Raw genomic sequence first — 26,661 nt, 5'->3', positions numbered from 1 at the left:
TTGCCTGGAAAATCCCATGGACGGAGGAGCCTGGTAGGCTGCAGTCCATGGGGTCTCGAAGAGTCGGGTATGACTGAGTGACTTCACTTTCACTTTTCACTTTCATGCATTGGAGAAGGAAATGGCAACCCACTCCAGTGTTCTTGCCTGGAGAATCCCAGGGACGGGGGAGCCTGATGGGCTGCCGTCTATGGGGTTGCACATAGTCAGACACGACTGAAGCGACTTAGCAGCAGCAGGAGTTCAGATCTTGAATATAAAGCATCCTTTTCACACCTGCCACTTTCTCCAGAGGGAGGTGTTTGTAAAAATTACTTTATAATATGGTATGCAAGTTCAACTATGAGGTATTTCGCTCAAAACAGAATTATTTTGGTTTTTTAGTGAAATAATTACAGATTTATACAAAAGCTGTAAAAATAACACAAATAATTTCCGTATATCCTTCACCCAGATTTCCACATTTAGTCACATTTTTTTACCATTATATCAATATATCTGTATGCCAGAACTGTCTTTTTAAGTGAAACCATAAATGTTGAGTTTTCCTTACTCTTTCAAATGGGCATTTTTTACTGTTGCTCATTATTTTTGTATGGCTATTTTTGTTATAAAAATAATATTTAATCATAAATTGATTATTTTGATTGGCTATATTCCTTCATGTTTTAAATGTTATCTGAACATTCAACAAGGAATAAAAGAGGCAAAATTCCTGTTCCTAACAAGCGTTTAGTTTTGTAAGACTTAAATAATATAGATCAGAAGTTCGTATAAGGAATCGGGCTGGAAATGGAAATTTAGAGTCCCTTTATATGAGTGGTAGCTAAACAAGCTGTGGGCATGTATGAGGTGGTCTGTGGAGAGACAAGTAAGAAAAAAAGAGGGCCCAGGCAGCCTTGGGGAACAAAGGAACTGCTCTCTAATAAAAACAGAAGAGAAAAAAAAAAAGATTCTGGAAAAGAAAAAGAGATGGGAAGAAAAGAAGGGTGGCGTATATGACTTCTGCTGAGGAGATGGACAGCCCCCATGTTATTGAAGACATGTTTCATGTCTTACCGTGGGGTAAAAATCATTTTAATTAAATTCATTTCACAAGATTAGACACTGCAAACATTTAGTATTCACTGGCCTGTCTTTTGTCCCAGTTAGGAAATCATATTTAGAATACTTGCTCTTAGTAACTCTTTGGCAAATTATGTAGATTATTTATAAGAATGGCTGTTGTAATTAGAACATTTTTAAACCAGGGTTTTTTTTTTTCCCTCACGCTGTTGTCATTAATTTGTAAGCTGTGTGGCAAGAACAATGTTTTTAGTCGAGATTGGTTTGTTTTGCTTTTCTAGTACAAATTGCCTGTACACACAGAGATCAGCTGGAAAGCAGATGGCAAAATCATGGCTCTTGGCAATGAAGATGGGTATGTGTTTTGTTTCTTTAAAAAAAAAAACTTTGTAATTGCACATATATTTGATCACAAGCTAGTGCCATCTGTAATGTTAGTTGGGAAAGCCTAGCTGTATTTGATATTCTGACTTATACCTGATATCCTTAAATAACTCAGGAGCTCTCTGTATTATTGAGAACTGCAAAATAAGTTAAATATTTTCAGCTCAAAGAGAATGTTTGCCTACTCTGTTTTGGCTGTAGTATGCTTCAAAGAATGCTCATCTCCAGAATTAAGTTCCTTAAATCTCCCTTCATTCTTTTTAAAGGGAAAAAAAAAAAAGCAGAAATGCTCTTTAGGTCTTACTATATCCCTTCCAATGTTTGTTTTGGTTTTTTAGGGTTTTTTGTTTTGTTTTGCCCTTTCCAATGTTGACCATAGTAACATGGTTACTATTTAAGCCATTGGTTTATTAATTCTTCTTTTAGTTTTACCCTGGTACCATTTATTATTTTTAGAGCATGATAAATACAACTTTCCAGAGGTTGTTGAAATTTATTAAAGCTGTTTGAAAGAACTGCCTTTTGTACCTGATTTTTTGTAACAGAGTAACCTCTGCAGTTTAGATAGGGTTATCCTATTCCATTTCACCTTTCTTTGACCGATGGAATGAAGGCGATACCTGCTTGCACTGAACTGTAATTTGAGCATACTTTCTTATCTTGGTGTGTTTCTTATTCCAGATCAATAGAAATATTCAAGGTTCCTAACTTGAAACTGATCTGCACCATCCAGCAGCATCATAAGCTTGTGAATACCATTAGCTGGCATCATGAGCATGGCAGCCAGCCAGAGCTGAGCTATCTGATGGCCTCTGGGTCCAACAATGCAGTCATTTATGTGCACAACCTGCAGACTGTCATAGGTAACTTTGGTTTCTTTCCATACTGGGGGTGGTATATGTGTTCAGCTACTTTTTGTTCCAATCTTTGTACCATTTTCCTTTCTTTTTGGTACTAAACACTACTCTTAACTATTTTTCTACTTTCAAAAGTAATGTATTCACCTTATTTAAAACACAATGAAAATTTCAAACATGATAATACATGTTAACTTAGAAAGTACCTCCCCTAATCCCATCCCTCATTAATAAAGTGTTATTAGTTTGCTGTTTTCTCCAAATTTTCTAAAATGTAGTTATTGCCAAGTCACTCTCCAAAAGATGGTGCCAGTTTATAGCCCGTTCCTTCAGTGTTTGAGTATTTGAGTGTTTGACACATACAACACACATCCCATCCCCAAGCATGACTGCGTCTAATTCTTACAATCCTGGGAGGTAGGTTTTGTTATCTTCATTTTCCTAATTGAGGCTCACTTCCATGTGTCCCACAGCTTATATGATAGAGCCCAGATTCAGTCCCACACTGTCTTAATTGCAGCATCTGCATGTGTTCTGGTAACTACTAGTCCCTGCCTAACAGGTTGATCTTTTTCATATTTTCATACAACTTATTCCTTAACAAGTCTTAAACTTCTCTGAACTTCCTCAGCACCTAGAAGAAACAGTAAGTGGTCAGAAGAGCCTTTTTTTTAATGTGAAAGAAGTATAATTACTTTTTTTTTTCTTAATATGAAGAAAAAACAAACACATAACCCATCTTCATTGCCAAGAGCTATAATTTTTGTTTTTTAATATGCTCTTGTTTCTTTTGCCTGAAGAGATAAATCCAAAAAAATACTATCATTTATGTCAATGAGTTCCTTTCTAAGAGTTCTAAGGTTTCCAGTTTTACATTTAGGTCTTTAATCCATTGTGAGTTTTTTATATGGTGTGAGAAAATGTTTTAATCTCATTCTTTCACAGGTAGCTGTCCAGTTTTTCCAGCATCACTTACTGAAGTACATTAACTTAATTCTTAAAAGCAGTGCAGATCTTTGTCTACTGAAATATTATCATCCTGGTTTGTTTTTTTATTTCATATCTACTGAATAACAGAAAAAGGGAAAAAAATGACCAGGAAAAACTTCATTTTATTTTTATCTTCTTATATTTAAATAATTCACACTTAGAGGAAAGTTGCAAAAATAGTATGAAGGACTACCATATACCTTTTCACAGATTCAACAACTTATAACCTTTTGTCATGTTTGCTTTGTGCTGTGGTGTATGTATTTTCCAAAGTGTTCGTGTTGCACATGTCATGCTGCCATATTCCTTAATATTTGTGTATTTTGTAAGAATAATGATATTCCCTTATATAACCACAATTCCATTATTCAGTTATTTGATCTACCATGCTTATTCTAGTGTTGTCAGTTGATCCAATATTGTCCTTTATATCTCTCAGCCTTTTATGTTTTTTCATCTTGATTTTTTTTTTTTTTTGAAAAATACCAGCTGGTTATTTTGTAGATATGTCCTCAATTTGGTCTCATATATTCTTATGACTAGATTCAGGTCACACATTTTTAGCTATACGTGACAATACATCCTTCTTGGTATCACATCCTAAAGGCATTACTTTCATTTTGATGGCTTTTAGAAAGAAAGAATGATAGCTAACACTTCTTACAGTAAGCCCATGTGCCAGGCACTGTGGATATGCCTACACTCTTAACCACTAAACAATGTTGCCCAATGAAAATCATATAGAAAGCATGTGGTAAAATCTTGACTCTTGCCATGTTACTTAAAACCCTCCTTTATATCTTTCTGTTGTTGTTATTGGTATCAATGACATCATCCCCTGTCTTTAGAGAGCAATCCTGAATCTCCAGTGACCATTACAGAGCCCTACCGGACCCTGTCAGGGCACACAGCCAAGATCACCAGTCTGGCATGGAGCCCACATCATGATGGAAGGCTGGTATCCGCTTCCTATGACGGTACAGCTCAGGTACTATTGCATCCTTGATTCTGTGGGTTCTTCACTACATACTCTAACTGAAACTCATTCTTCTTCTCCCCTGCGATTTTTCTGAGCTCTAGAGGGCATTTTATTAAACATATCTGGGCCCTTAGCAGGGTAAGTTTGGGTTTTTTTGTAACTTAGGTGAAAGAGAATATTGATAGGAACTAGCTAAACTCTGATGTTTTTAAAGATTTCACTCTGACCTGCTGTCAGTATGATAGACTAAAGTTGATGTGAAAAGTACTCCTCCCATTCTGTTCTCTCACAGAATGGTGACTATAAATCATGAAAAAATACTTCTAATAATAACTTGGTAGCTCAGATCTCCAAGTTCTCAAAAATAAAGATGAGATGCCAAGCTAGAGCTGTGAAGTGAGTTTCGGATATCAGAACCAGAACAGACCTTGGGAACTGGGGATCCATCATCAGTGATGGATGTCTGTCTCAGTACTGAGTGGTAAATGAGCTGTCTGCACAGAGCTGAGAGCCATGACTGGCTGCCCTTTGAAATGGAGACTGGAATCATTCATGAAATAGCAAGGAAATTGATCATTTGCCCTGAGACAGAATAATCACCTGTGAGAAATTAGAACCCTTGCATCACACATGCAGATGTGGGCTCTGAATTAGAATTCTCTTCGAGGTATCAAGAATCCTCAGCCCAAAAATAACATGCAGTATGGGTTCAGGACAGTGAAATCCATAGGGCACCATTAAAAACTTACTCAAAATCATCCCTATGGGAATGCCTCTATATCCCAGAATACAGAAACCTCCCTTAGGAACTAGCACTTTCTGAAACTGCAAGTACAAATTACAAGAGGAAATAAGAGTACACAGATTTTTTTTTTTGAATTTTTTTCAAAAATATATACCACCACCACCCTCCCAAACAATAGAATAACCAGAAATTATATATTCTCTTGTGTGACTTTTGGTTTTAGGTGTGGGATACTCTCCAGGAACAGCCTCTGTGCAATTTCCGAGGACACAGAGGTCGACTGCTTTGCATTGCGTGGTCCCCATTGGATCCAGATTGCATCTACTCAGGGGCAGATGATTTCTGTGTGTACAAATGGCTCACTTCCATGCAGGAACACTCCCGACCTCCTCAAGGTCAGTCAGAACCTGGAGCCTATAAAGGCTTCCCTCATTCCCTTTCTCCTTTCCTCAGTAAGAGTTGATCAGTCATGCAAAGAGGACATTCATGCAGGGCAATAGAGCAGTATGGTGGGATTGAAGCCTGAACAAGGATAGTAGCCCCAAGGGGTCTGAAGACAACACCTGAATAGTAACAATAGTAGCACCTAGATCTTGTTTTCTAAATATCATTCTCTTAAAAGGAACCTACCAGGGCTTCTTGGAGAAATGGCTAGTTCCAGGTTAGGACAGAAAAAATATAAGGTAAGTCTTCAGCATCATTTGCCACAAAGGTGTAACTGAGGTCATCAATAGGACAAAGAAACCAGCTTGAAGGGGCCAGCTACCCAAATGTGAGACAGTCTGAACTTGAAATAATTAACAGGAGAATTTCACTTCTGGCTATAAGAGACTAACTGGAACCAGATTTTCCCATCCACCAGAAATAGCTAGAAAACTAAACAGGGTATATAAACAACTAGAAATGTACTCAAGAAATGAAATGATACATCCACATAAAGACTTATAAAAGAACCCTTATAGCTTAATCTGTAATTTCCACAAACCAGAAACAACACAAATGTACGTCAGCTGGTAAATAAACTGTGGTATATATCCTACGATGGAACTATTCAGCAATAAAAAGCAAGTAACTACTTATAAATACAACAAAATGAGTGAATCTCAAATATTATGCCTAGCAAAATAAACCTGGCACAGAAGACTAAAAACTGCATAGTACTAATATAGAGTATGAAATGTAGTTGTAAATCATATGAATTTCTAAAACAGACAAAATTAAACTATAGTGATAGCAAATCAACGACTGCCTGGGGCTCAGGGAGGAGGGAAATCTACTACAAAGAGGCATGAGGGAACATTTTGAAATAATGGCAACAGTTTATTTGTGGTGGTGGGTTACCTGACTATACATCTGTCTAAACTCATAAAAATGTTAAAAAATCTGGTATATTTTCTTGTATTAAATTATATCTCAGTAAGATGACTTGACATCAAAAGATAAAAGCTTTCAAACTAAAAAAGTAAATAAGTAATAATAAAGGATTGAAACCGTAAATAGGAATTCTTGAGTCCATACTGACAAAAATAAATGAACGGTCTAAATACGTGGAGAGAAGCAAAAGTTCTTTTCAGCAGAAGGCCACCTAGTAAGTGTCGACTGAACGATGGTACTGAAAATTACCATTTGGCCATTATCACAGTAATAATTTTTAGTAAAACTAGTAGGGACAAACCTGCAAGGTACCCCCCTCCTTATTCAAGTAATCAAGTAAGTAAGTATTAGTCACTCAGTCATGCCCGACTCTTTGTGACCCCATGGACTGCAGCCCACCAGGCTCCTGTGTCCATGAGATTTTCCAGACAAGGATACTGGAGTGGATTGCCATTTCCTTCTCCAGGGGATCTTCCTGACCCAGGGATCAAACCTGAGTCTCCTGCACTGCAGGCCGATTCTTTACCAACTGAGCTACAAGGGAAGCACACCAAGTAATCAAAGTGAACCACACATAATGAGATAAATAGAAATTATGTGCTACCTCACAGGCTGCACCAGGATAAACACAGCCTCACTGCTTTGTATTGCAGCTGAAAATGCATAACCTAAATCTAATCATGCAAAACATAAGGCAGACCCAATTTGAGGGAAATTAGACAAAATATCCTGTGATATTCATGAGTTTCGAGTCATGAAAGTCAAAATAAAATCTGAGCCTGTTCCAGGATGAAGGAAACTAGAGATGTAACAAGCCAGAGCAACGTGTAGTCCTGGAGTGATTTCCTTTTGCTATAAAGGACACTTCTGGTGTAACTAGTAGAACTTGAATGAAATTTCCTGATATTAATTTCCTGTTATTTCCTGATATTTATTAATATTAATTTCCTGATATTAATGGTTGTGCTGTGATGATGAAGGAGAATATCCTTGTCTGTAGGATATATAGTATTCAGGAGTAAATGGGCATCATGTTTATGATTTAATTAAATCTGAAAAGGGTCTGGTTTGGTTAACATTTTGGTAATATGACTAAGACTTCATTGGGAAGGGCGGGAAAAGGTAAGAATGTTATCAAAAAGAAGAGCAATAAGGTTTTGGAGTTTATCTCCTAGAGTGCTTTTAACCCAAAGATATACTTTAATCTATCCTTTTCTGAACTGTGTTTTCTATAGGCAAGAAAAGTATTGAATTAGAGAAAAAGCGGCTCTCTCAACCTAAGCCAAAGCCGAAAAAGAAGAAAAAGCCCACCTTGAGAGTTCCGGTAAGGCAAGAATTATGTGATGGGAATGAAGAAGAGAGTGTCAAGGAGAGCCTGGGCCCTACTGAGAATGGCGTGTCAGACCAGGAGACCGAGGAGGAAGCCCGTGAGCCTGAGCCATCCTGTGGCGTCCCCTCAGCGGGTATGTAGCCGAATCTCATGTTTCACTCTCTAGGACTTAATAGTCCTGACGTGGAAACCAAGTCAGGTCTACCTTTGAAGTGTTAAGGGAATCTAATGGATGATTGGGATGGAAATAGTAAAGTCCTCTAGAGAAAACTTATCAGCTTGGGCAGGGTAAGACTGTGGGACAGAGTGAAGCTGGGGCAGCATATACATAGAACCTTACACGTAAGGGTAAGTTTTAAAGTTGTGGTGGCTAGAATCTTTATAATTTTCCTTATATGAATCAGTCAGAGTTCTAGGTGATAAATCGACAGATTCCTGGAAGGCAGTTTGAGAGGTGGGGAAAGGAAGACTGACTACCCATGCTTCCTGTCTGAAATACTTCATCTTATATTTGGGGTAATAGATAAAATCACACTGTAAAGACTGGGATAGCTCTTAATTTTTAAAAAGAACTAGATTCCACATTGTTCTCATCCAAACTTTTTTCTTTCTCCCCATGATGTAGTTTCTAAAGAACCAATTATCTGCACTCCAGCAGCCTTAGGTTTTGAAAAGTCAAAAAGTACCATTAATAACAAAGTCACTTTACTGAAAAAGGAGGTACCTAAAGAGAAGCCAGGTTGGTATCTAATAATTAAAATAATTTGTTAAAGCATCCTCAAATATTACATGCAGATGAAAACTCAACAAAGTATGGTTTTTGGTTTTAAATATTTGTGTTATGATTTGGGGTCATTTTTTTAGTACTTGGAAGAACTGTCATTTTTCAGTTGTTCATGTTGGATCAAAGCTTTCTCAGGGACACTGTGTGTGTTGTAAACACTACCCCCCCGCTACTAATAATTTAATTTGAAAGCTTCCTTCTACGAGTGGGAACATTCTCTGCTCAGCAGTATTCCTCCAGTAGGTTGCATACACAGTAGACATGCATTCAGTTTGGGGTTTGTAATCAGTTCTTCTTCAGATGGTCTGTACTTGTATTACATTTCAGAAGCCTTAATCAAGAAGCGAAAAGCTCGTTCCATGCTTCCACTGAGTACAAGTCTGGACCACAGATCCAAAGAGGAGCTACATCAGGACTGTTTGGTATTAGCCACCGCTAAACACTCCAGAGGTATAGAAATACACTTCCCTGGCCCATCCGTAGTCTTCTGGGAACTGGCACATAAGTGCTTTTTTGGATGTTGGATGGATGAGTCAACAGATGTCCAAAATTGTCGTGTTTCTGCATCACGCCTGCTGCGGCTCTGCACTCTGACCGCTGTCGACACTCCCCAGTGCCTTGGAGACATAAAGCTCTGCTTTTCTGTGGTCAGGTTGTTGCCAACCATCTGTGTGCTGGAATTGGTATAATGGCGTAAATATCTCGGTGTCAATCAGTTCCATCAACTGTTTTTCCCCAGTAAACAGCATGCACACATAGAAAAAAACATCATTTGTTCGTTGAAAGTATACCCTTAATATAGCAGTTCCTTTAAAAATTTTTCAAGGAAGTTTTTGTTTATAGGTTTTTTGGTTTTAACTTTTCAAAGCCCTCACTAATGTGTGTTATTCTGACATTTCAGCAACTTTTTTTCTTTTTAATTTTGAATCGTATGTGTTGAAAAGGGATGCACATGATAAAAAGAAATTCAAATAGTATAAAGAGAAAATAAATCTCCCTCCCATCCCTCACCCCACTCTTCCATTTCTCCCCTGAGGCCACTTTTATTATCATTCAGTTGCCTTTTTCAAAAACAATCTATATTGAATCCCTCTGTGGAAGATCCTAGTTTACAGTACAGACTTTGCTTGTTAGTTTTTTGTCTGGTTTTTTCTTTACTGCATTTAAATACACTGAATTTGGGGTTGGCTTTTTAACATTCCTCTTTCCTCCCCACCCCCAAATCTTTCTTTGAGCAAACTTCAAACTAAACTGTCTTATTGGATTTTGCCAAGACTGAGCCTAAAAAGCCTGAAGTATTTTCACATTTTGCTATCAGTAGGGGTCTCTGTTAGGGTACACAAGAGCACAGGACTCTTTGTCTCAGAATCTGAAATGGGCATTACATACAGTCAGAATTAACTGAACAGAAAACAGTAATGTATTAAATCACTTTCATCTGAATTTTTGTCTTTTTGAATTAGCAGAGCCAAACGAGGATGTGTCTGCTGATCCTGAGGAAAGATTTCACCTGGGGCTTTTCACAGACAGGGCTACCCTGTACAGAATGATTGAGGTTGAAGGTGAGGCAAGTCCAATCAACACAATCCCGTCCATCTTTATGCTTTCCTAACACTTTGTATGTACTTCTTTTATGGCTCCCATCTTGTGGCATGGTAATGACTAGTTTTACATGTTAGCTAACTAGGCTTTGAATTCTGTTTGCAAGTTCAGACAGCCCTTGCTCACATCTGTCATAGGACCCTGTACTTCAGTGTTCATTCTGAGTGACTGAGCGCAAGTGACAGTGGGCGGGTGGGCAGATGACTGAGTGGGCTTCAGGCCCCGTTACGAGCATTCTGGGAAGTGACTCACCCATCAGCCAGTGACTACATATTCTAGAAATTTATTCCTCTTTCTCTAGAAGACAACACAGACAGATGTTTCTGAAACATCTTTCAAATATTATTTCTCCTCCAAACAGGAAAAGGTCACTTGGAAAATGGCCACCCTGAGTTATTTCACCAGCTCATGCTTTGGAAAGGAGATCTAAAAGGTGTTCTGCAGACTGCAGCGGAAAGAGGGGAGCTGACAGACAATCTCGTGGCTATGGCACCAGTTGGTATGTTCTTTACCACAAAAGCTCTAGCCTCTCTAGAGTACACCCATTAAAGATAGACATTGTCTTGAAAGACAGTTTGGCCAAATATAATGATTAAGTTTAAAATCCACATACCCTTTGACTCAGCAGTTCTAACTATAGGAATTTAACCGTACCTACACATGCAAAATGACAGATAACATGGACCATGATTGCAGCAGTATCTGTAACAGCAGAGATCACAAGAACCTTGATGTCTAGCAGTATAAGACTGGTTAAATCTTGTATATCTATACAGTAGAAACTCCTTCATATAACAAAAAACTGAGTCAACTCTTGTGTATTCTGATATAGATTGGAGCTCCAGAGTTTAGTAAGTGAGAAGAATGTGGGTATAGATGCACAACATAATATTTAATACTCTGTCATTTATACATGTGTGGTTATATGTTCAGACTGTTGCCAAAGGTTTCAGAAGAAACCAGTGATGATGGTTGTCTCTAGAGAAAGGAATTTCAACAAGTCTGGGTAGGAGGGCTCAGGATAACAAGGAAATTTTTTATGCCATGCCGCATTTTTTAGCTTTTTATTCAAGTATGCCAGAAAGGCAATGCCAAAGAATGCTCAAACTACCGCACAATTGCACTCATCTCACACGCTAGTAAAGTAATGCTCAAAATTCTCCAAGCCAGGCTTCAGCAATACGTGAACCGTGAAATTCCAGATGTTCAAGCTGGATTTAGAAAAGGCAGAGGAACCACAGATCAAAGTGCCAACATCCCCTGGATCACTGAAAAAGCAAGAGAGTTCCAGAAAAACATCTATTTCTGCTTTATTGACTATGCCAAAGCCTTTGACTGTGTGGATCACAATAAACTGTGGAAAATTCTGAAAGAGATGGGAATACCAGACCACCTGACCTGCCTCTTGAAAAACCTGTATGCAGGTCAGGAAGTAACAGTCAGAACTGGAGTACATCAAGGCTGTATATTGTCACCCTGCTTATTTAATTTATATGCGGAGTACATCATGAGAAACGCTGGGCTGAAGAAGCACAAGCTGGAATCAAGATTGCTGGGAGAAATATCAATAACCTCAGATATGCAGATGACACCACCCTTATGGCAGAAAGTAAAGAGGAACTAAAAAGCCTCTTGATGAAAGTGAAAGAGGAGAGTGAAAAAGTTGGCTTAAACCTCAACATTCAGAAAACTAAGATCATGGCATCTGGTCCCATCACTTCATGGGAAATAGATGGGGAAACAGTGTCAGACTTTATTTTGGGGGGCTCCAAAATCACTGCAGATGGTGATTACAGCCATGAAATTAAAAGACGCTTACTCCTTGGAAGGAAAGTTATGACCAACCTAGATAGCATGTTGAAAAGCAGAGACATTACTTTGCCAACAAAGGTCCATCTAGTCAAGGCTCTGGTTTTTCCAGTAGTCATGTATGGATGTGAGAACTGGACTGTGAAGAAAGCTGAGCGCCGAAGAATTGATGCTTTTGAACTGTGGTGTTGGAGAAGACTCTTGAGAGTCCCTTGGACTGTGAGAAGATCCAACCAGTCCATCCTAAAGGAGATCAGTCCTAGGTGTTCATTGGAAGGACTGATGTTGAAGCTGAAACTCCAATCCTGTGGCCACCTGATGCTAAGAGCTGACTCACTGGAAAAGACCCAACTCACTGGAAAAGACCCTGATGCTGGGAAGGATTGGGGGCAGGAGGAGAAGAGGACGACAGAGGATGAGATGGCTGGATGGCATCACCGACTTGATGGACATGAGTTTGGGTAAACTGCAGGAGTTGGTGATGGACAGGGAGGCCTGGCGTGCTGCGATTCATGAGGTCGCAAAGAATCGGACACGACTTAGCGGCTGAACTGAACTGATGCCAGAGAGAGGGAGAGAAGTACACAGGTCATGAGTGTACCTGAATTTCACTAACTGAATACACCCTTGTTAACTAGTTCCTGTATCAGGAAATATAACATTATCAGCACCCTAGAAGCTTCTCTGATGCACTTTTTCACTCAGCCTGCATACACCCACACAAGGGTAAGCACTATCTGACTTCCCTACTTTTGTACATGTGAATGTTGTACTATTTTTTTATGTATTACATAATCAAAGAAACAATTTACATTTCAAAGGATAGGGATGGGGAGAGATAGATGAAACAAATGATCATAACAGCAACTTAATTACTATCTAAATGTTCTGCTTTAATGCAGTGACTAACAACAAGCATTTTCTTTTTTATTCCTAAAGCCGGTTACCATGTGTGGGTATGGGCTGTGGAAGCTTTTGCCAAACAACTGTGTTTTCAGGACCAGTATGTCAAGGCTGCCTCTCACCTGCTTTCTATCCACAAAGTGTATGAAGCTGTGGAGCTGCTCAAGTCAAACCATTTCTACAGGTCTGTATGACGCAACAGTTGAACTAACAGTTGGCTATGATATGAAATTAACCTATATAACAGTTCTGTTTCATGACAACCTCCATAAAACCTTTACTGTAATTAAACATCTCAAATGTATACAAAATATTATGTTCACTAGCTTAACAAACATCAACACATCCACCACCTATACTTAACAAATGTTAACTCTCAGCAATATTTGCCACTGATCTTTTTTTAAATTTCTTTATAAAGTATCACAAATAGAGAAAACAGCATGATACAAATGAACAACTTAATAAATTATTAAAAGAGGAAATTTTTTAACCTGGGAAGGAAGAAGTATAATATTCCAGACTTGGCTGAATTGCCTTTCCCCAGTTCTGTCCTGATGCCTTCTCTAGCAGTAACCACTCAGAGACTGATGCTGTTCAAGTTAATATTCTTTCACTGCAATACATATGTAAGTACAGAAAACAAAAGCAACAGAATATGTCTTCTTTTAAAATTTTTATTAGTATTTATTTTTATGTATTTATTTGACTGCGCCGGGTCTTATTTGCTGCATGTGGGATCTAGTTCCCTGACCAGGGATCGGACCCTGGCCCCCTGCATTGGGAGCTCAGAGTCTAAGCCACTGAACCACCAGGGAAGTTGCCAAAATATTTCTTATACACAGCATACAACTGGGTTTTGTTTTTTTATCCAGTCTGATAGTCTCTGCCTTTTAATTGCAGTGTTTTAATGTAGATATTGGTGTGACTGATTTAAATCTACCATCTTGCTATTTTTTTTTTCCTCCTTTCTTTCGGACTAACTTTTTTTATCTCCAATACTAGCTTCTTAGCTATAATCCTTTATTTTCTTAATAGTTACTTTAGGATTTATAAGCATTTTTAATTTATCACTTTACCTCCAGTAATATTGTACAAGTTCTTGCATACGTCACACTTCTTTCTTTCTTCCTATCCATTCCACTGTTGCTGTCGTATATTTGACATACTATGTACATGTTATAACCCCACATTACAATGTTAGAATTTTTGCTTTAAACAGTGAGTTTCTTATTTTTGCCCATATACTTATTCCCAACACTTTCCATCCTCTTATGTAGATCCAAATTTCCAGTTGTTATCAATTCCTTCTTAACCCGAAGAACTCCAACATTTTTTTTCTAGTGTGATTCTGCTGGTGACATACTCCATCAACTTTTGTTTGTCTATAAAAGTCCTTAATTTTGCCTTTTTTTTTTAAGAATCTTTCCGTGGGTGTAGACTTCTAGGTTTCTAAGGTTTTGTCTTTCTGTGCTTCACAGATATCATTCCATTTTTTCTTGGCTTGCACTGTTGACTACGGTATTTATTCTTATCTTTGCTACATAGGATTTTTTTTTTTTTCCTCTTTGTAGGACTTCATCCACCACTGATTTTTCAGCCATTTCATATGGCTTTGATGAGACTTTCTTTTTATTTATCCTCTTCTGGTTTGTTGTCTTCCTTTAGAGCATGCTGGACACTTTTGACAAGCAGTCAAGTTCCCTGCAGATCAGCTTGATCTTTTCATGGCTGTTTTTAAGCTTTCTTAGGGTAGGGGCAGAAAAATCCGTACACTAGAATTAGTTTGCCCTCCTACCTTCTAGTATCTTTACTGAACGCGTTGTGTAATTCAACAAATCAGAATTAGATGTCAGAGTGGTCAAAACTTATGTATGTCTCCTGCCCTGAATGAGCCCTGGGAGTTAGTCAGCTTATAGTTCCCTGGTTCTTCTTTGTCCAGCCTTAAGGCCTTTCCTCCATGTACACAGCTTTGTGTTTAAACCAGAGTCTCAACAGTATCCATAAGCACCATTGTGGAGCTCTTTCTCTGAACAGCTTCTTCCTTCTTACTATCTTGCCCCATAAATTCCAACTACTTCGTCTCCATTCAGCCCTAACTGCGGAGGCTCTGCTGGGGTTTCTTCGGGGAAGATGGTTTTAGGCAGAAAGCCAGGGGGCCAGGGCCAGATTGAGCTCACAGCATGTTTTCTTTTCTCCAGGATGACAGTCCTGTGCTGCCTCGTGTCCAGTGTTTGAAAACACTTGTTTTGTACCTATTTTCTCCAGTGTTTTAATTTTGTGACAGGAGAATACATATGGTCTTAGTTATCACCCCGTCATGGCTGGAAATAGAGATCTTCTTAATATTGCTCTGTCTAAATCACTTTAGTCTAAAACACTGACTCCAGCTACAACTTTACGTTGGCTGCAAACCAGAAGTTATATGTCATTTGGAAAATAGTACTTCAGTGAGTTACACAGATCCTCCAAATGTTAACACATTTCATTAAAATATATATATAAAAAAATGACATTCCTTACTTCATCAGAAAAGTCTTTATAACTTTGGGGAAGCTCTCAGGCTCACAGTGGAAGGGACAAGGTTCCTAAAACTCTAATTTTCACTTGAAAGCTGAGATTTTATCACTAGCAACAGTACTCTTTTGGTTGGTTTCCGTGAAATGATAGGCTTACTTTGTTCATTATTGAGAAAACATCTGCCAGATACTCAACGCTAAATAACTATCATTTGTATGTCAGTCATTCTTTCAAGAAGTAATGAGAAGTAATGAGGTTCCATCAATATTAACCTGACATTTAGTGAAATTAATCATTTTTCCTTTTCAAGGAAATTTACCTTTAAAAAAAAAAAAAAAACTACAAGAGCTACTACCTCCTGGATCCTTGCTCTGGGTGCCAGCAATGTACCCACCATTGCTTTTGCATCATCAGTACAAATGTCAACAGTTAAAGCAAATAATCTTGACATTATTATGAAAATAGTCTTGACCTCATGAACCCCCTGAAAGGGCCTTGGGTACTCCCAGGAATTCACAGACCACACTTTGAGTACTGCTGACCTAGGTGAAGAACAGGTGAAAGCGCAGCTTGCGCTTTCTAACTTGCCCTGAAATGCAGGAATACAGTTGTTTTATGGGAAGTTGGAGTAAGACAGACAATATAGATGGCTTATCCTATCTTGCAACCCCCTCCTAGGGCTTTTTTCAGATTGGCTCATTACCTCTTCTTGCCTCTAGGGAAGCTATTGCAATTGCCAAGGCCCGGCTGCGCCCAGAGGACCCAATCATAAAAGACCTGTACCTCAACTGGGGAGCCATCCTAGAAAAAGACGGCCACTATGCCTTAGCAGCAAAATGGTAAGTCTGAGTGCACCCAGACAGAGAAGAGCTTCTGCAAAGAGCAGGACAATAGTGGAAGTAAGTTTAGAGGTGGGGGTGAAGTGACTAGCAAATTAAAAAGCATATGTGTATTAAACCGAGCTTCATTAAGATTCAGCAAGGTCTACCTACTTGATATTTACATAAGTCACCATAACTATTCAAGAAATCCAAGTAGCGGATTCAGAAGTTACTCCTTTCTTCAGGGATATCTTGCATCATTAAATTTGGAAAAAGGGAGGAAATGATTCTTTTGCTTGGGCTCAACTCAGCAGCTGCTGGGATTCCTCTATGTCCTTAACCTCCATGATGCTGCCTCTGTTTCTCCGCCGTGCTGGCCTCAGCCTTCACAGGGACAGCCACAGGCAGTGACACAGCTGGGACCACAGGAAGCCACGCAAGTCAGAGTGGACAGAAAGAAATGATTCGACTCTCTGGGGAGCAGGAGTAGCTAGTCTTTTTATGTTTGATTTTTCTTTTGTATCTTAGCTATTTAGGGGCCACTTCAGCTTATGATGCAGCCAAAGTTTTGGCCAAAAAGGGGGATGCAGCATCACTTAGGACGGCAGCAGAGTTGGCCTCCATCGTGGGAGAGAATGAGTTGTCAGCTTCCCTGGCTCTAAGATGTGCCCAAGAACTGCTTCTGGCCCGGAACTGGGTGGGAGCCCAGGAGGCCCTGCAGCTCCACACAAGTCTAAAGGTCAGTCTGTTTGCCTCTCCTGCTTTTAGGAGGGAAGAGCCCCAGATCCTCTCCAGTCACATTCCAAGTGCATTACCCAGTTGCACAAGCTGAACCAATCTGGCAGGTATTCTTAGAAGTGTCCAGCAAGCCCTGGCCATACTATCCCATCTAAGTACCCCGGGGCTTGCAGTTGCCATATTCAGAGTAAGAGATAATGTGGTTATTGACAGTGATTCTCATTGTTTAGCTTAGCCCCTATGCTTCTTCATTGATGTCATCAGCACAAAAATGATGAGGGAGAGGGTCTGCTTTAACAGAAATCACTGTGCTCTGCCTGTAGGAGCCCTCCTCAGCTGCATGCCATAGTGAATTTGAGTAAAATCAAAATATTTTGTTAGGGACTTCCCTGGTGGTCCAGTGATTAAGAATCCACCTTGCAAAGCAGCACGTGTGGGTTCTATGCCTGGTCAGGGAACTAAGATCCCACACGCCACAGAGCAACTAAGCCTGTGCGCCACAAGTACTAAGCCTGCGCGCCGCAACTATAGAGTCCGTGTGCCATGAAAGAGCCCTTGTAACTGCAACTAAGACCTGACGCAGCCAAATTAAAAACAATTTTTTTTCCATTAAATGTTTTGTTCCCATCTGGTTAAAAAATCAATAACTTTTTCAATATATGTCTTTTTCGACATATCAACATTGTCTTTTTTGATATATCAACATTGAGATTATCTTAAAAGCCTTAGCAAAAACTAGTTTTGAAAACATATAAACATTTGGTTCATTTTAGAGAGTTTTGCTTGTCAGATATTATATGAACTTTTTTAGTTCCTCTGTCCATTCAATAGAATAACTGGGCCTAACAACAGTTCCTAGCTGAAAAATACTAGGTGAGGAGGTAGCTTTCTGGGAACTGCAGAATAAAAGTGGAGGCAGAAGTGGAACATCTTCAAAGATAGTATCACGTGGCACATTATTTACAGAGTGACCAGAGATTCATTTATCCACCACAACAAAAAAAAAGTTTCCAGAATGGTTATTTAGCACTTCTTTTTTTTCTCTTAACATCCTTAAAAAAGCAAGAAGACAAATGCTGTTCTCCTGAGGCCTATTTTGCCTATGCTTTCCCAAGCTTAACTGAGAAAATATTACAAGGATACACATGGAATCTCATGGTAGCTGAAAATTCTGTAAAAAATAAGGATTTTTCTAGGCCTTTTGTCTGTGCTCTGTTCCATTCCAGTTGGTTCCCTCTGTTAAACCTACTTGGCCCCGACCACTGCCCCAGGTCTCAGACCCACACAGCTCATCTGCTCCAGCACTTCTGCCCATGATGCTTTAACTTTTGTATTCCTTCATCTGAAGTCTAGGCAGAGGAAGGAACTAGATGAGTCCAGCCCATCTTTTCTCACACTGGCCACAAATCTTAAGTGGCTGGCCCATATGTGGCTTAAATATCAGTGAGTAGGGCTGTAGTTATGGTTTCATGTTATAAAATATGGTTGCTTGAGCTCTAAGAACTGTGGGTAAGAATTCCCAAAAAGGCTAGGATCCCAAAGATCCTAGAAAAATCATCTGTTAGATCACCTCTTCCCTCCCCCTTACCCCCGCACACAAGACTCACACTGGGCTGGCAGCCCACTGAGGGGGTATGGTTGCTGCAGATACAGAGCGCAAGAATCTGAGAGACTGGGGAAAGTCCTAGATAATGGAGCACTTCCCTGTATAATATTTCCTCTCCTTTGTTTTTGGGTTCCAGGGTCAGAGACTGGTGTTTTGCCTTCTAGAGCTACTGTCCAGGCACCTGGAAGAAAAGCAGCTCTCTGAGGGCAAAAGTTCCTTCTCTTCTTACAATGCTTGGCCCACAGACAGCGAAGGGTCCTTCGTGGAGAGGGTGACTGCAGTATGGAAGAGTGCCTTCAGCCTCGACTCCCCAGAGCAGTACCAGGCAGCATTTCAGCAGCTGCAAAATATCAAGTACCCATCTGCTACAAGTAACACTCCCTCCAAACAGGTATGCCCTCTGCCTGAGCTTCTGATATTAGTCATTCAGTAGTAAGACTTCTCTAACCCCTGTCTAGTATAATAAGGAAACATGTAGAATGCCAGTCTGCATTTCAGAAAGGACTAAGCCAGGCCCAGGAAACTGCAAAGATCCCTCCAGAGTAATTAGAGCCCTTTATCTCTGAAGTTAGTCTTTGATCAGCATTCCCTTCTAAATGAAAAAAAAAGTCTAAAAACAACAACAACACCCAAAAAAAAAGCACAGATAATAAATACCCATCAACTGGAATTAACCGATATTCATATTCTGTCATTTTTGCTTCATAGAGTCTTTTGGTTTGGTTTTGTATATTTTGCTTTTAGTTAAAGAAATACAACCAAGTTGAAGTCCCTCAGTGTTCCCTTGCCCAGTCCCATTCCCCTGCCCTAGCTCACCAACATTTTAGCCCCTGCATCAGACGTGTTATTTTGTGGCTTGCTTATGTGACCGTCGTTTGCAAAATCTGTCCGTATTGATAGGAAGAGAACTGATTCATTACAGCCCCTCTACTCATCCTATGAAAACATCTCAGCTTATCCACTTTTTTCTTTTAATGAGAAAACATTATTATATTTTTGAGGAATGAAATGTTCTCAGGTAGTATAGCACTTTGGAAAACTGTGTGGCAGTTTCTTATAATCAAACATATATGCACGATGACCGAGCAACCCCCTTGCCTAGATATTTCACCAAAAGAAGTGAACTCAGGTGTCTACACAGTCTAGTACAGAAACATTCATAGCAGATTGGTTCATATAGCCAAACAGAAACAACCCAAATGTCCATCAGTTGGCAAATGGGTATACAAACTACAGTATTTCCATATGGTGGAAAACTATACTATGCAACAATAAAAAGGAACAAATTACAAATGCAAAAAGAATATCAGTGAATCTTGAAAGCATTATGGTAAGTCAAAGCATCAAGTCACAAAAGACTACAGATTCTACTGTTCCATTCATATGAATTCTAGAAAAGACAAAATGATACTAGCAAAAACTAGATCAGAGGTTGCCAAGGGATGGGAAGAGGGGAGTTGACTGCAAAGGGGTTTAAAGTGAAAATATCATATCCTATGTCTGATTTTGGTGGTGGTTATACTAAATGTATGTATATATACATATATGTTTGTCAGAACTCATCAAATTGCACACTTAAAATTGAAAATTTTCTTAATTACACGCCAGATTTTCTTTTAATTATAGCTTTTAGTTCCAGACACTCACTTTTTGTTTTAATTAAATGCAAATATCAAGGCATTTTCTTTGCCTGAACAGACTTTAAAACTAGACTGTGTTTACTGCTGTGCAAGTTACTAAATATGAATGTTTCCAATGAGGAAGCAAAAATGGGTGGTGGGATAGGAGGACCTTTCTTAAATGTGAACTGTGTGTACTTCCCAAATGCTGTAAATAGGAGCATTTCTGGTGTCATCCCAGTGCTTGCTGTGCAAAGATGTTTACCTGAGACTCTGGCTCTTCACTCCAGCTCCTGCTCCACATTTGCCATGACCTGACCTTGGCAGTGCTAAGCCAGGAAGCGGGCTCCTGGGACGCAGCTGTGGAAGGACTGCTTCGGGCTGTGATCCGGAGCTACGACTCAGGAAACTTCACCATCATGCAGGAAGTGCACTCAGCCTTTCTTCCGCAGGGTAAAGGACCCCCAGCCCTGCTGGGGCACACCCACTCGCTGAAGGATGATATAACCACTGCCAGTGGTGTGGCAGCAGGAGTACATAGGTTATTGGAAGACATAGATGAGCCATAGTGTCATTTAGTAGAAAGTTTGAATTCTCTTACCCAAATTCCTAAGAGGTAGTTAGCATGACTGAGCTGTTTTCCTTTACCTGGTCCTACATACTTTAGTGTTTCTTATATACTTTCCTACACACAGCTAGAGAGAAATAGTAGTATACTCACAAGTTATAAAGAATGGAGAAAACATTCCTTGAGCTACACAATTAGTCACTGACCTAAAACGTTACGGTTTTTCAGAACACAGTGGCATCTTAGCCCCAGAGCCTACAATGGGACAGATGAAATACTTCTTTCTGTCATGCTTTACATGGCTTATAGCACTGAGGACACTGTCTTAAGCCAGAAGCTCTGATTGGCTTTTGGTGGAAAGCATGCGGTCCCATCGGTCACTGCCATTGTTTTTCTTGGGATCTGATTTGCCTCTTGGGTGACAGGAAACATGTGGGCAGGAAGCCAGATTTCTGGCAGACAAAGAAATAACAACCCTAAATCCTTTTCTTCTCTTCTAGGCTGTGACCACCTAAGAGACAAACTGGGTGATCATCAGTCCCCCACCACACCAGCTTTCAAAAGTCTGAAGGCCTTTTTTATTTATGGACGTCTATATGAATTCTGGTGGTCTCTCTCTGGGCCTTACCCCAAGTCCAGTGTCTGGGTAAGAGCTGCTCACAGAAGTAAAACCTCTGCTGAACAGAGTCAAGAGGTTGACAGTGTCAGTCCTGAAGAAACTGACCCCAAAGCTTCCCAGCCAGAGCCAAGCAGGACTCCAGAAGTAGACGTGAGTCTTACAGAAGAACGCGAGCAAATGCAGAACGCTTGTAAGGAGCTCTTATCAGAAAAGCATGCTGGTCTCCAAAATGCACAGAGAACTGTTGCTGAAGTTCAAGAGACCTTGGCAGACATGATCCGCCACCACCAGAAAAGTCAACTCTGTAAATCCACAGCAAATGGCCCCGATAAGAATGAACCTGAACAAGAAGAAGAGTCCCTCTCTCATCCTCAGAACCAGTGGTAAGTACTGATTCCGTACGATGTGGAACTAAAATCCCCTGCTGGAATCTCACACGGTACTTGGTGAGGCCGATCGGGTCACTTGTGCAGCCCCACAGTGCAGTCATTAAGGCACAGGCTTTGGGGTCAGATATGGGGTTCTAGTCCTGGTCCTGCTCAGTGACCTCAGGAGTCTTAATGTCTCTTGAGCTTTAGTTCCCTTATCCATAAATGGAGTACCAACCCGATCCTTGCTTGTTTTGATAAACAAAATCACAAATATTGTTAATAAAATAGTACAATGAAACCCTTTTGTGCAAGATTCCAAAAAAAATCGGTCATGTAAAATAGGGAGTTGCAATATTACATCATTAATGAAAACCACTGTTCTTCTTTTGGCCACCCTCCATGGCTTGTGGAATTTTAGTTCCCTGACCAGGGATTCAGTCTACACCTTCAGCAGTGAAAGCACAGAGTCCTAAACACTGGACTGCCAAGGAATTCCCAAAACCATTGTTTTTAAATTTTTCAGTACTATCCCAAAAAACACAAAAAGGGTAGTGTATAGAATTACACACCAAACTGTAAAACCTCCCAAATGATCAGATTGCTGCAGCATCCTGATCACCTCCATTGAAAGTAAGAGCCAGGTAGATGATCACTGATCACTTTAGAGCCCCTTTGTATTGTCACAGAGCATTCGGCTGTGTCATCTGCAGTGATTAGCAGTTACTGATTAGTTGTTATGCTGAGTACCTTTTACTTTGTGTCCCCACCAGCACAGGACCTAAAATATCTTAACTAGTACAGTCAATAAATTTATAGCTATTATTACTAACTTTTAAAAATTAAAATTACATTTGTTGCTCCAAAAATACAATTGAAATCTTGAGTCAAAGTTCTGAGTACTTCTCTAGTGAGCTACACTCTAAGCAGCACTATACGTTTGGTTTTAGTAATAAGAAAAACATTAAACAGTTCTCTAACCAGCAGCTCTCAACCTTTGGATCAGAGGACCCCTTTGAGAAGCTTAAGACCCTCTTCCCAGAAAAATGTGCATCCATACACCCCGAGGGTAGGGACCCCTGCTCTGTCAACCCATTACCCAGAGAAATCCAGGCCCTCCACACTTGGCTGCAGGTTGAATCCCCTGAAGATCCTTAATTCTTCCTGGAGCTGTGTGTCTAAGAAATGGGAATTTGGAAAGTGGTGAGGAACGATACCGCATTTTGAAAACTTTATATCACATCACATTAAATTCCCTTCTCTTAGACTTAGTATTTAAAGATGAGAGTTAAAGACCCAGGTGGCGAAAGTAATTTACAACATAATGGATGTAAAAGTTATGTGCAACAAGACATATGACTTGTAACTTTTTTATTATCACTAGTAAAGAAGAAAACAATGAACCAGTTTCTTTGCCTGAATTAACCAAAAGACTTATGGAGGCAAATGAGAGAATAGCTAAGTTTCCTGAGAGTATTAAGGTAAGATACATTAGCAGTTCATTTGGTAAAATATTACTTTTTGTATTATCAATTGACTACACCAAATTCTTTAATGTCATCTGAATTCTGTACATATTTGTTATATATTTAAAAACTGAGGCTCTAATTGCCTTTGGTGAGCTATAATGTTTTGTGAGAATAGAAGGATTGATACCACAAACAGTTTTATACCTCAGCCTTCAGAGAAATCTATGGTAAAGTAAAACTGTACCATGTATTCGATTGTCTACAAATGGATAGGTGCATTTGAATATGGCCCCTAGTAGTAACAGAAGCATCATGTTTTAAATTCATTTGAGTAGGGCTCTTCTTAGAAAAAGATTGTATCATTTGAGAAGGATATCCCAGTTTTGAGCATCATCTCTCCTTAGAGTAACTGATGAAGAGTCTTAAGAGAGAAATGGCTCAACCATGCCAGAGATATGTCAGTAGAAAAGACTGAGTCACTGGTGACTAATGTGCAGGTGTACATAGCTTTTTTTTCGCAAATGCTTCCTTGTTTATCCCCGTGTCATCTTTCAGACCTGGCCTTTCCCAGACGTGCTGGAGTGCTGCCTCATCCTGCTTCACATCGGGTCCCAGTGTCCTAGCTTTGTGACCCAGGAAATACAGCAACAGGCTGAAGAGCTCCTTCAGAAGTATGGCAACACAAAAGTTTACAAACGACATTATCAGACCCTCTACATATGAACTTCCAAGGATCTGTAAGAAAGTGCCAAATTCGAAACATCTAACACCTTTCACCTCTGCATTTACACTTCACCAGACATTCACTTTGATCCCTAGATACTTCTGCAGTGATCCAAGTAATACAAATGAGTGTCAAGTTTGAATCAGCTCTACACTTGGACCCAGTGAAATCTGACTTTGGACTCAATTGTGGTTTCCTACTGGAGGAAAGAGCATGAAAAGCCAGCAGTAGTTACTCAACAGTTAACACCTGCTAAGTGATTGCCTTATGCAGGTTTCACCCAAAGAGGAGAAACTCTTTCAGCCACCCAAAGTGTTATATTCTTAAACACAAGCTACCTTTATAAATGCTTCATCTGATCATAAACATGTCATTCTAGTTTAAGACACAATTGCTGCAAATTATGACTACTGGTATCATTTTTTTTAACTGTTTTTGTTCATTTGAGTTCACTTCTTCTACTCTTTGAAGCTTGAATGTGAAAGAGGCCTTACCCATCACGCTGACTCTTTACCCTGTGTCTGAACTTCAGGCCAGAACTTTGGTTTCAGTGTGTAATGGAATTGCTTATTTGAACAAATCACTAATGCTTTAGAAGAACAAATAACTAATTCAGATGTGACTTACCCCTTCAGTTTTATAAGAAATGAATGGTGATCAAATTAGCTCAGGATGAAATGACTGTTTCATTGGTTCTTAATCTTTTTTTTTTTTTTTGGATCATAAGGACTTTTTGAGAATTAAAGCCACAGATGATCTTTGAAGAAAAATGCATACTCTTCATTTTGCATATGTAACTTTGGAATCACTGGACTCCAACTTTAGCATAATAGGACCCTACATACTATTTAATTACAAATCCCTGTGGGGATTTGGGGGGGGGGGTTGTTGTTTTTGGTTTTGGTTTTCTGTTGTTGTTGTTTTCCCCTCACTAATGAGCATTTTCTTAAGATCTGTTCTTCCCATTGGTTATTTACATAGCTGAAAAATGTCAGGAACAGATGTTTCTGTAATATCACAGTTGCTAGGACATAAATAGCAGGCAGTCTGGGGTGTGTTGTTAGGGAGCACTCTTTCCCAGTACTATTTTCTTTTGGGGATTCATTGTGAAAGCTTTCCTGATCCAGTGTCCTATTTATTTTTCAATTATTTCCAAGGGTTGGGGTTGTTGTGGGCAAGAATGAAACTGATTACAGCAACTCTCTAGGAAGGAAAAATAAACTTTTCCTTAGAGGCAGTTTTCAAAGATCTGACTTACTGGGGTTGTTCTGTTTTTTCTTTTTTATTAGACCTAGCTTTAGGATTTTAAAACCCTAAATCCCAAAAAGGAAATATTGTAGCATTTAGATCCTCATAGTTCTTTACATAGGTAAGTGAATTTTAGGAAGATGTATGAAGAATCTTTGTAGCAAAGTGGAGAACTAGGTACCAGTTCTACAGTCTTTGTTAAAATGAACAAATGCTTCACTTACAGAGAGTAAAGAGCAGTATTATTAAACTAGAAATTTCTAAACTCCTTCATGATTTACCAAAACCAACACCTCTGGATGGGGCGTCCTGCATCCTCCTGATCACTGCTTTGGTAAGAACAAATATTGCTTTACAACTAAGCAAGGAGACTTCCAAAAGCAAAGATGAAAAAAATGATACAACTCCATTTCCTCTCAAACTCCTTTTTCCAATTCGAGATGATGTATTGTATCTAACTATTCCGGGAGCTGGTGATGGACAGGAAGGCCTGGCATGCTGCAGTCCACAGGGTCACAAAGAGTCGGACACGACTGAGCGACTGAACTGAATTCTAATTTGAATACATGGTTTTCATTTCCATCTTCCTAATTATCAGAACCACAGGGAGGTGACTCAAGCTTTCTGAGTGGGTAACATATAACTAAGCAACTAAAGATTTAGTTTTGGTACTTTTACCCCACCCAAAGTAACTTTTTCTCTAATATAAACCACCATCCTATTACCCAGTGGCTGCACTCACCTCCCAGTATCTGAACCTGCTTTTTTTGTTGTTGTTGCGTGGCTTGTGGGATCTTAGTTCCCCAACCAGGGATCAAACGCAGGCCCTCGGCAGTGAGAGCACCATGTCCTAACAACTGGGCCTCCAGGGAATTCCCTAAACCTACTTTCTTATTACTAATTTACCATTCTTCATATACCAATGACTGGTGTAACTTACAAATCAAATCTTGTTTCAGTTCAGTTCAGTTGCTCAGTCGTGTCCGACTCTGCGACCCCATGAATCGCAGCACACCAGGCCTCCCTGTCCATCACCAACTCCCAGAGTCTACCCAAACTCATGTCCATCGAGTCAGTGATGCCATCCAGCCATCTCATCCTCTGTCGTCCCCTTCTCCTCCCACCCCCAATTCTTCCCAGCATTAGGGTCTTTTCCAATGAGTCAACTCTTCACATCAGGTGGCCAAAGTATTGGAGTTTCAGTTTCAACATCAGTCCTTCCAATGAACACCCAGGACTGACCTCCTTTAGGATGGACTGGTTGGATCTTCTTGCAGTCCAAGGGACTCTCAAGAGTCTTCTCCAACACCACAGTTCAGTTCTTCAGCACTCAGCTTTCTTCACAGTCCAACTCTCACATCCATACATGACTACTGGAAAAACGATAGCCTTGACTAGACGGACCTTTGTTGGCAAAGTAATGTCTCTGCTTTTCAATATGCTATCTAGGTTGGTCATAACCTTCCTTCCAAGGAGTAAGCGTCTTTTAATTTCATGGCTGCAATCACCATCAGCAGTGATTTTGGAGCCCCCAAAAAT

The 26,661-nt window shown here is 39.7% G+C and overlaps 2 protein-coding genes across 14 annotated transcripts in view; one reads left to right on the top strand and one right to left on the bottom strand.

Moving 5' to 3' along the window:
* Window positions 1–24,644, top strand: part of GEMIN5 (gem nuclear organelle associated protein 5) — a 41,951-nt gene extending 17,307 nt beyond the window's left edge. For 5 of the 10 annotated variants that reach the window (XM_081501867.1, XM_081501864.1, XM_081501874.1 and 2 more), the window contains 17 exons: window positions 1,347–1,420; window positions 2,131–2,312; window positions 4,145–4,284; window positions 5,244–5,415; window positions 7,630–7,857; window positions 8,350–8,463; window positions 8,836–8,958; window positions 9,975–10,070; window positions 10,472–10,609; window positions 12,859–13,006; window positions 16,062–16,181; window positions 16,692–16,902; window positions 18,644–18,898; window positions 20,417–20,579; window positions 21,195–21,696; window positions 23,066–23,162; window positions 23,706–24,644. In XM_081501867.1, the coding sequence (XP_081357993.1) occupies window positions 1,347–1,420; window positions 2,131–2,312; window positions 4,145–4,284; window positions 5,244–5,415; window positions 7,630–7,857; window positions 8,350–8,463; window positions 8,836–8,958; window positions 9,975–10,070; window positions 10,472–10,609; window positions 12,859–13,006; window positions 16,062–16,181; window positions 16,692–16,902; window positions 18,644–18,898; window positions 20,417–20,579; window positions 21,195–21,696; window positions 23,066–23,162; window positions 23,706–23,873 (2,931 nt within the window). In that variant the 3' untranslated portion in view covers window positions 23,874–24,644. Of the gene's footprint in view, window positions 1–1,346; window positions 1,421–2,130; window positions 2,313–4,144; window positions 4,285–5,243; window positions 5,416–7,629; window positions 7,858–8,349; window positions 8,464–8,835; window positions 8,959–9,971; window positions 10,071–10,471; window positions 10,610–12,858; window positions 13,007–16,061; window positions 16,182–16,691; window positions 16,903–18,643; window positions 18,899–20,416; window positions 20,580–21,194; window positions 21,697–23,065; window positions 23,163–23,705 lie in introns of all 10 variants that reach the window. The other 5 variants (XM_081501865.1, XM_081501863.1, XM_081501873.1 and 2 more) reach the window with 1 other exon arrangement.
* Window positions 1–26,661, bottom strand: part of CNOT8 (CCR4-NOT transcription complex subunit 8) — a 63,486-nt gene that overhangs the window by 16,462 nt on the left and 20,363 nt on the right. The window contains exon 7 of one of the 4 annotated variants that reach the window (XM_081501878.1): window positions 8,390–9,182. The exons of the other annotated variants lie outside the window; for them this stretch is intronic. Within the exon in view, the coding sequence (XP_081358004.1) occupies window positions 9,075–9,182 (108 nt within the window). The 3' untranslated portion in view covers window positions 8,390–9,074. Of the gene's footprint in view, window positions 1–8,389; window positions 9,183–26,661 lie in introns of those variants that run through there. 4 annotated transcript variants of the gene reach the window in all.

Source organism: Giraffa tippelskirchi, chromosome 6 (assembly GCF_054371585.1).
Source record: "Giraffa tippelskirchi isolate mGirTip1 chromosome 6, T2T-mGirTip1v1.2.pri, whole genome shotgun sequence".
Taxonomy (NCBI): Eukaryota; Metazoa; Chordata; class Mammalia; order Artiodactyla; family Giraffidae; genus Giraffa; species Giraffa tippelskirchi.
The sequence above is the reverse complement of the archived record's forward strand: the minus strand, read 5'-3'. Positions and strand labels throughout refer to the sequence as shown.